Here is a 10,465-nt window from a genome sequence, read left to right as displayed (position 1 = left end):
GTGATCACGTGTGTATCTGTGACAGTTGTATTGTCATTCAGCAGAGAACCGTATTCAGCTCATGGCGCAGCGCGGATGATGATGGAGAACGTCTATTGTTTTTTGTTATTGTCTTTCTTTTGTTTGTTTTCGCTGAAATGAAAAGTGCAGCGTTCCTCCAGGGCTGGTTACACAGGCGGTGCGCCCATGCGGAGCTCGGCCAGGGAGGATGCTGCTGCTGCTGCTGCCGCTGCTGCTGGTGGTGATGTTGAGGGAGACAACCAGTTGCTCTCCAGCTGTCACAGGAAAAGTGCAGCCTCCTCCCCCCCTGCACACCGACGGATGAACATCTTCGACCTGTTGCCTCGGCTGGAAGAGAAAAGTAGAGCTGCGTGGTGCCGGCTGCCACCAAAATACAGACAAGTTGATGCTCTTTCTGTCTGGGAAGGAGGTCTACGGCGCCACCATGAGATCTATCGATGTGTTCTTTATTCATCCACGGTTTGAATAGTAGAAGGGAGAAGAGCGGAGTTGGATTTTGGGGGGTCCACTTCCTCCGTTTGGAGGTGCGGTTTGCGTTCATTTCTGTCTGTGTCTCCGGGCTCCGAGGAGGAGGAAGACCATGGTTGAACTGGAGAAGGAGGTGCTCCCGCTGCCCCCTCGGTACCGGTTCCGAGACCTGTTGCTCGGGGACTGGCAGACCGACGACAGGTAAGGATGCTGCTGCTTGCACCGTTTACGCACGGCGCACCGAATCTGTTGCGCATCTGTGCGCCATGAGAGGGTCATAAGAAGAAGGGGTACTCGTTTGTTTTTGAGTTCGCATTTTCTCTCTTGTCATGTCGTGGAGTCAGGCGTAACATGCGTTGAGGTATTTTACCACCAGTTGTGCGTCTGTTCAGGAAGCTGCAGCAGGTTTACTCGTTCTCCTATGTGCGTAGAGGCGACTAATGCAATACTATCACACCAAAAGCAAGTGCAATTAAACCACACGAAGAGAAACATACTCAAAAGAGATGTACTGACTGAATACTGATTCAAAACTTTTGTTTTACTGATACTCTTACATTTGAAACCTCTAAAGATCCTCTGGTGTCACCAACAAGGAAGGAAATGGAGCAGGCCATATATTTCACCATATTTATGTTGCTCCTCATGTCATAATTCCTGAGGTTTACAGTGAACCACCTGCCACCTGCACATGCAATTTCAAGTGGATGCTTTCGGTGACTGGCAATTAACCTTTGCTTACACTCCATTTAGAGGGCTGCAGAGATCTGACATGTCATAGGATATGCATTGCTTAATTTGACCATTTCATCAATCGGAACCTTAACCCTCATTTCACGCGTGGCATCTCCTGTTGCTGGGTGGAAGTGAGGACCAAAAAATGCTTGTGGTTGAGTGGGTGTTGTGAGCAGCCAGATAATTGGGGAAACTTGCTGCTGAATGCACGGAGGAGATGACCAAGTCAGGTCCATTGACACGATTTATAACAGACACTGCTGCTGCTAAGTTGCACATGACACAGTGGCCTGGACTCTCAATTCTGCTCATCATATTGAAACTGTCTATGCAAAAGCAGCCACTTCTCTCTTCACTGTGTATCCATCGAAGGGTCTTGTTTTGCAGAACCGAAGCCTTGAAAAGGGCACGCTCGCCCTGGCCGTGCTCCTCCGGCCTTCTTTCATTACTATTGCCTGAGGAGTGATGTTTCCAGACCACTATGCAGGATGATCTCAGTCACCTGTTTACCAAGGTGCAGTAATGGGGGGGGTGGAGTCCTGCTGTTTTTCTTGGAAGTCCATCAATAAAGGGACGTTTAATAGTCCTCATCCTCTAAGAAAAAGAAGCTGACCACACAACGGATGACTTCACCGAATGGATGTCGCAGAAATAAAAAAATAAGGTGAATACGGTGGCAGCGAGGTTGGTTTGGAGGCTGCTGAGACGTTTGTGAAGGAGTGTGTGCCAGTGCCACAGATGGGCTGTAATTCCCTTAAACACATGGTGTGGATGAGTGTATTCAGGGGTATGGTGTCGCAGGAGGTTCCAGTCTAACTTGTTCATTTATTTTGACGTTCTTCTTTCATCATTGGAGTGTTTTGGAGAAAACCAGTCCCTTGTACCTTGTCTGCGTGAAAACATGCTTTTATTTGCAAATGTCTAGAAAACACGTGAGAGCGAGAGCGACTGTCAGAGGGTCGAGATGTTGGTCTCGTTGCCCTTGAGGAAGTATTGGTGGCAATAAAATGGACCCATTAGAAGGAACGTGAGAGCCTTAATTGGCCGTGCTTGACCGAAAGCTTAATTATGGCTAAATCACACAGAGTTTGTCTGTTGTGGTCCATTAATAGGAATAGCCTTTAACTAAACACCCCCCTCTTTCCAGAGCCAGACGCGCTCCAGTGGACGCAGGTGCGCAGATAGCTCCGTAGTACGACCACGTCTCAGAGCAAACACACTCCCACACATCAGAGTTGTCAACATGTGTATATACGCACAACTTATCTCCCTGACGCGTGCACTCATGGAAACACACATCACTGAATTGTCTTCTGTCACCCTCTGCGGGCCGTCTCCCTCTTCATCTGGGGTGTATGTATTTTGTTGGTGTTTTGGGGCGCTGGGGTTTGTGCATGCGTAGGTTGCCCTGGCCCTTCATGAATACTTTATACTTTAATTTAACAGCTCTCTTTATCTTTAAACAAGATTTGGCAAAAACACATTCGATTTTGCATCAGACCCTCTCTCTCTCCAGACAGATTTTCCATGGCGGCCTGCTGCTAAAAGTTTGGCTACAACAGCCAATTATGGTTATCTGTGGGGTTCGAGGTTGTGTCTGGTAATTGATCAGTAAGTGTTCTGCTGTTACAGAAATGTGTCAAGGACAAAGAGGCGGGGGAATTTTAATGCCACTGTTCTGATTACTCTAACACCAGTTATATTTTCTGGCAGTGAGTCAGAGGCTTCTGTTTTCAGGAAATGCCAGATGACTTAACAATTAAACACAGACTGACGATAAGGAGTTTACCAGTCAAAGGGGCCATCTGGTTTTTCCCTTAAAACAACTCGATATCAAACTTTAAAATTTCGGCTTATTGTTGATATCAGCATTCGTCTTTGCCTTTCTGTAAATTTGATCACAGTTATGTTAAATATGTTAAATATGTTGTTCTTTGTCTTTTGCCCAAATACTACTATTGTCCTACCCCCAGCACTTTTCAATACCTCTGCCAAGGAGGTTATGTTTTGTCAATTTGTCTGTTGGTTTATTTGTGAGCAAGATTACTAAGAAACTATGGAGGGATGTTGAATGGGTCAGGAAGGAATCCCGTACATTTAGGTTCTGATCTGGATCAGGGTTTTCTGGATTTTTTTCATTGAAAGATTCATTGATTTCTCAGAGAATAATTCATTGATCTGAGAGAAATCTGGCATTTTAAGGGGACTGATATTTCTGAGCAATTAGGTGCAGTTCAAAATATGCTTGTATTATACATTTTGAGATGACTCAAAATAGTTGGCTAATTGCACGGCAGTTACAGTGTTCCAAAATATACTGTTCCTCTCAAAATTGCTAGACTGTTCCCAGTATGTCTAATTTTGCTCCACAATAGACAGTCTCAGTGGGGGTTCTCCTCAGAGTCCAGGATTACCATACAAAAGACGTCCTTTTGTCATTTAAAACAATCTCTTATTGGCTGTCGCCTCCACATCTTCCCTAAATCAATCTCTGTCTCCGCTGCCATCCTTCCTCCCCGTGCTCCTGCTCCCATCGCCTACTTTTGAATTCTTCCAGCCAAGCCTGTATCTAGTGAAGCCAATGTGGAGCATGATCCATCAATACTGTCAATAATCTGGCTTGTTTTGTGCTTCGACTTCACTGTAGAAGGTGGTTGCCAGAGTCCTTTAGTGAGACAATAAATTTCTCTCGTAGGATTTATAGGAGCTTAGAAAGCTGATGGGGTTCCCTGTCAGGAGTTGTAGGACGGTGGATGTGTGATGCATCATGTCTGCAGAGCCGGAGCTGGCATTAAGGGAGGTTGTTAACAATATACAGATGTGACTTGTATGATGTGGGGAGTCACTCTGTGATTTTATCAGATTAGAAGCTGGGTGAGATAGATGGGGTGATGAGGGAGCAGGCAGACCTCATAACTTCCCTCGTTACTGTTTTGCATGTTCTCACAGCAGTGCACCTACTTCTGCCGGTCGCTACAATGAAAATTAATTGGGGTGGGGGGGCTCTGCATCAGTGTAGAATGGGTTAGGATAATAAAACCAAAGCATCAGACTCCATGAACGTCCCTATTAATTTAGAAAAAGCTCCTTAAAACGACATAAACAACATGCTGATTAATATTGGCAAAAAGGAAAGGTTGGTCTGGACATTGAAGAAAAGGCTGTATGAGGAAGAAAAGAGGGGGCATGGTGAGAGGAGGATGTCCTTGCAAAGAATATCATGCACATGGCGTCTGGTGAACATGAGCTGAGTGAGAAGGCTGTGTACTGTACGGAGACGACATTACCTGAAGTGCGACTCTTCCCTTTGGTCGCAGAGTCAGACTTTATCAAATTCGATTTTTGTTCCTTGCACTCCGGCGACCTCTGCGTCCTGAGGCAAAGTGTGGATAACCTCTAATATCTATGTGCAATAAAAGATACAGACACACGCTAGATATATATACTGTATATAGCAGCTAAATCCTTTCTCATTGTCGTCTTTGATAACAGCAGCAGTCACCCGAGGCTGTGGAGAGCGCGGCGTCAGAGCAGGGTGTGTCTCCACAGGCCATCCACACTCCTTTTTTAGAGATTTTTAAAGATTTTTCACCACCACTGGGCTTTGATAAGTTAAGAAACCGAATTCCCCGACCTGCTTTTCTGTTAGAGGAGCGCTGCCAACACTTACGAGCCTTCCTGCTGTGGATACTAACACAGCCATCGGCTGACTAGCATGTGTCTGAGCACTTTGCGGGCTCTCGCAGAGTTAGATGTTGCGGCATCAAGACTGGGGGCAGGGAGCTGCTGAGCCACACTGTTCTGGGGGAACACAAACACACTTGTCCAATGATTGTAGCTCCCCTATTCCAAAACTGAGTTAGCTTAAAGGCTGCTACACACTAGAGGATAATCAGGCTGATTTTAGACCCAATTTCCCCCCTTCCGACAAAGTCTCTGGACTCGCCACTGTGAAATCTTGAAAGTGTGTAGTCTGACATTCAAGTGTGTGTGTTCGGAAGAGAATAAGAATAAAAATTGGTTGAATCTGTCATTTTCTCTGGTCTCCCATGTTTTTAAAAAAATCTGTCAAGAGTTGGAAGTCCTCTAGTGTGCAGCAGCCGCCCTTAATACAACACAGGAGTTGTCTTTCAAATCCACGCAGCCCCCCCGGTGACACCAGGGATAGGCAATAAAGATGATTCCTCTCATGTTTCACTCTGCAGCGCATGTCGGCCTCAAAGCAGGGATTCGAAGGCGGCTTTGAAACTGACTGATATCGCTTATATGTCTGCATCTGAGGCTAATGTAATCAGAAGGGACGGGGATATTGGATGTCATTGGATGGCGTTTAATAGAGACCAATTCGAGTCATATTAGGTTTCATGACAGGAGGGATGAATGGGTGGTTTTGAAGGGTTTTAAATCATCGTTGTGTTTTGAGAGTGGTGCCGAAGCAACCGCTGGGGTCTGTTCCTTCTTCAAGTAAACAAAAACAGGGGGGACAGCATGAACGTGTCAACACATCGGTAGAGAATGATGATTTCAGGAAAGGATGAGGCAAGGCGGGTTACGTCAGGGAGCAGGAGTGGGTAGGAACGGCTGGAGCACTTCCACTGATGATGAATGGAAAGTTTTATTCCATGGGAACCCAGAGGTTGTCCAGGAAATGGCTCTGTATAAAAGCCGCAGTGCACGTTTACTTGCTGTCATTATCCTGCAGGATGCATGACAGTATTTCTTGCAAGTGATGACTGTCATTTTCCTGCGGCGCTTACAGATGGAGGCGGTTGTTGTAGCTGACAGACCCTGGGAGCCTTGATGTAGACTGGTCAGCTTTCTCCTTTGGTTATAGATGGATAGAGCAGAGAAAGAGAATCTGTTAAAGGTCTCAGTCGTCATTAAGTAATTATGAGAGGGAAGTACGTGCTTGTTTCACTGCAGTGATTAAGTCGGTTTTGATGAGCGCTGTTGGAAGTGGAGATTTTCATCCGACACTTCAGCCGACGTGAAGCTGTGCTCTGTCCACCGTGGAAGGAAACGCGTCGGCCCTAAAAGAAAAGGATCTCTGTGTTAGCGGGGGCTATGCACAAATCTTCTCATTTTTCATTTTATTTTCTTTCATTTATTCTTTACCATTTCCCATCAACACTCTCCAACGGTCATGAATTATCTGGGTCAGGGACAGGCTGTCCTTTCCACTGTTGGCTGAATGAAGAACACCTTGGCTTCCTTAAGATGTTACTGCAGACCCATGGTGCTGCGCAATTTATTGTAGCTCTTATTACATTGAATTTCCCCCTGGCCTCATTTGTACCTTTTTATATATTATTACTGTTTGCTTTTGTCTGCCTTTTTGCCAGTCTTTTATTTGTGCCCTATTTTCACAGAGGATTTCCCATTTGCCCATTCTGCCGAGTAATACACTTCAACCTGGCGTGTGGCCAACAGCAATTTTCCATAAAGTCTTCAGAAGCAGCACATTTATTTCAATCAATGAGAACAGCTGCTTTAAAAATAACATTTCCACTGGTCCGCTGATGTCAATGCTAATGATCATAAACAGGATTTTTTCCTCTGCTCCCAGATAATTTAGATGTTCCATACATAAACTGCCAACTCAGTTTTTGCACATCATCCATGTGCAAAATCAATAAATATTTTCATCTTACAAAATGCATCGCACTGTGTTTGAATATCCGTTATGGATTTATTTATTTTACAAAACCATGTCTCTGGTATATTCGCTTACTTCCTGTTATTTTAACAGAATAAATCATTCTAGACTTTTTCCCCCCTCTTGTAACCTAATTTTTCCTGCTTTCTTTTCACCTTCATGAATGTACTATTTCTGAGTTGTGTACAGACGTGACCGACGTGTGCAGAGTGCTGTGCTGCTGTGCACACAGAGATTGGGGGTTTCTTTAGTCTCATCCACTGTGTCATTAGACGGCCAGTGCTGTGTCATTATGGAGCACAGGCATGGGTGGAAGCAGCAGGAGAACAAGGTTCATCTCTCTCCCTCTCTCTTTCTCTCAAAGAGCCTCCTCCGCATGCCCCCCCCCCCCTCTCTCTGTCTGTCTGTCCATCTGCCTGTGTCTATTAATTTGTCTGTGGTTTTTTTCTCGTCCGCTCTATCCCTATCTCTCCGTCTCTCTCTCTCCTTCAGACTTCAATTCTACATGCAAATATGCAAATGCTAATTGTCTCCCCAGACTCAGGTTTGAAATGTTATACAATTCCCCCCTTTCTTCACTTACTCTTATTCGCAGCCATTAAACCTGCTTGTTTTGCTTTATTAAAGCCCACGAGATGAGTCTTAGCGTCCCGGCTCCGAACAATTACTTTGATAAACGTATATGTTGAATATGCAGCGGAGAGGAGAGTGAGATAGATCTCTTTGGGGCTTATTCTCGTGGTATCTCTTAAAACAATACCCTGAAATGGTTGATCCGTAATCCAATGTTGTGCTTTTTTTTCTTTTTGGAGGGCCTTAGGGAGGGCTGCAATGCCCAGAGGTGCCTCTATCATGTGCTTGTGTGCTTTTTGTGTTGAAATAATGCTCTTTATGAGTTTTTAATGTGTTTTTCTCCCCCCGTCCTCCCTTTAGATTAAAGATCCGGGCTCTCAATCTATCCCACAGCTCAACTCTTTATTGGGCTATATTTCCACTTTACTTTTCATCCCCCGTTGTACGCTTGAGTGGAAAAGCTCCCACATCAGGGCCAAAATAGCCTCTGAAGCTTTAGTCCTCGCGAAGTGGTCCAAGAGGCTCAGATGAACTAAGAAATGCGTGGATGGCTGGTTTTAGGAACGTATATCACTTTAAGTGTCCTGAAGAAATAACAAACAGGCAGTGAGGAACGCTGTCGCGATCAGACATGGAGGAGCACAGATCTCGTATGAAAGAGACATTACCTTGATTGAAAGTGAACATTTTAGCAGTCTGTGTTTTTTAGACCATTATGTTCTGAACGGTGGTGGCGCTTTCCAGAGGAAGTCAACACATGAGCAAGGATCTCATCAGAGCCATAGAACTGTGGCGTAGTGTAGCTGTGGGAAATCTAGAGTGGTTTATAGCTGGTCGCAAAATAGTGATGTGCCACAGATGACCAGTTATCCAATTTCCTATTTCTAACAGGTAATTGAGTCATCTTGATTACACCATTATTGTAATAAACCGAGTTATACTTGATTATGATTTCGATGATGGTTTGCAAATTAAATGTGGGCTAGAAAAGAGAACGTGTACCTCAGCTGAAGTTAACCTGTTTCTCACAGAATACAAACCTTTACAAACCATCGATTTCTTTCTCTTCATTTATTTATTTTCTTTACTTTATCTTTGCGGATAAATGATTAACTGCCATTGCAGGTTTTCCTTTTTTTCCCAGCTCAGCTTTTTTTTTTATTATGGACGTGTAATATTTGCTTCAGGTACTGATGGGGCTCTCTGCTTGAAGGGCTGCCATGGTATTGACTGTTTGATTGCTCTGTGCATAAAAGAACTCATGCAGTCGTATGGTCGATTAGCTCAGTAGGACACACACACACACACACACACACACACACACACACACACACACACACACACACACACACACACACACACACACACACACACACACACACACACACACACACACACACACACACACAGGCATGCACACATATAATCTTTCCTTACTTTTCCCTAGCGTCTACGTCTTCAAATACTGCAGGGCTTCCTATTTCTCCAGTAATTCATTCACAAGGGTGCAGTTACACATCCTTGAGTTTTCTTTCTTTAGCCTGGGGAGCCTTATTTGCGTATCTGCATGTTCTTCTGTCTCCCGTCATGTGTGTGCATAAAGCGTTATTGTCAGCAGGCTGCTGGGAGCGAGGGGAGCCCTCAACAAGTTGGAGCGGGGCTATTGGCTCCAGTGGCTGAGCACACTCGCTGCACTTGTGTTTGCTCACATCTGCTCATGTGAGAGGGAAGGGAGGCAAAAGACAACGAATCCTCTGTTGCCATAGCAACACTGAGGCCTGTTTCCCCCCCCACCCCCACCCCCCAAATGTTGCTTGGAATGTGGTGCGTTTTGAGTTTTTCTCGGTCTCACTGTTTTGCGTGTGCATGTGTGTCGTGTGGAGCACCGGTACAGCGTCACTCTGGAACCCTGGGAAGAGCCCACGGCCGCCGCCGCCACCTCTTCCTCTTCCTGCCGACAGGAGAATAGACTGCAGTTGTTCTGCCTCCCTTTCATGTGTCTCTGTGTTGTGAGGAGACCACCAGCGAGCCGGGCCTGGCGTTTTTCATCCTCCACCTGAGTCATCCACTCCTCCCTCCGTACGATGAAAGGAGGGCTACTGAGAACTCTCCCCTGAGGTGGTCAGACAGGAAACACAGTCCCCTCTCTGACTCTGTGTCTGTCTGGTTGTGTGTCTCCACCCATGTAAGGGCCGTCTGAAGAGCGCCTCATTGTCGTTCTCATCATGGCTCCTTATGAGGGTCGATGTCAGATAGGCGTGTGAATGGCACAATAATCCTGTTGACCTGGTTGCAGGTGTGTATTCTGGGCCTGCGTGTGTACAGTAAGTGTGTGTGTGTGGGTGTGTGTGCGTCCTTCTAACAGGAGGGTGCCAGAATGGAAAAAGGAGAAAGAGCAGTAATTATGGCCTCCCATGTTCAGCAGAAACATCAGAGGGAAGTAATTTGTTGCTCTATATTTAATCAGTGGAGATAACGAGACTGACTGCAGCTGTCGGAGCTCATGGGCAGGCAGACAAGCCGGAACACCATTTCCTCCTAAACCCATTATTCTTTAATGTGGTCAGCCACAGCATCTTATTTCCATACTTTTCAGCGTTCAAATAATCATTACCGCCCATTCTATCTCCAATTTGCTCAATTGTACACTTTTTTTCCTCCCCTCCCCCCAACTCTTCCTTACCTTTATTCTTTTATCTTTTATCTCCCGTCCCCTCACATGTGTTCCCCTCTTCTATCCCGTGACTCGCCTCCATAAAGGAAGTATTTTATGGAGGCCTATTTTCTCTTGTCCCTTCATTATCCCAATAGGTCTCTCTCTCACTGCCTCTGCCCATCTCTCCGTCCCTCTCTTTAGGGTGCAGGTAGAGTTCTATGTGAATGAGAACACTTTCAAGGAGCGCCTCAAGCTGTTCTTCATCAAAAACCAAAGATCCAGTGAGTTGCCTGTGTTTGGGATCACGCCTTCTCTGTCTGTAATTGCCCGGGCGAATTCCACGTCCGCTTGTCTGT

General features: G+C 45.6%; 1 protein-coding gene across 2 annotated transcripts in view; it reads left to right on the top strand.

Annotated features, from left to right (window-relative positions):
* Positions 1-48: 48 nt before the first annotated feature.
* Positions 49-10,465, top strand: part of LOC118123345 (potassium channel subfamily T member 2) — a 35,773-nt gene continuing 25,356 nt past the window's right edge. For both annotated transcript variants that reach the window (XM_047343869.1, XM_035180694.2), the window contains exons 1-2: positions 49-690; positions 10,311-10,390. In XM_047343869.1, the coding sequence (XP_047199825.1) occupies positions 602-690; positions 10,311-10,390 (169 nt within the window). In that variant the 5' untranslated portion in view covers positions 49-601. The remainder of the gene's footprint in view (positions 691-10,310; positions 10,391-10,465) is intronic.

Source organism: Hippoglossus stenolepis, chromosome 16 (assembly GCF_022539355.2).
Source record: "Hippoglossus stenolepis isolate QCI-W04-F060 chromosome 16, HSTE1.2, whole genome shotgun sequence".
Lineage (NCBI taxonomy): Eukaryota > Metazoa > Chordata > Actinopteri > Pleuronectiformes > Pleuronectidae > Hippoglossus > Hippoglossus stenolepis.
Note: the sequence above shows the minus strand (reverse complement) of the source record. Positions and strands in the feature narration are given on the sequence as shown.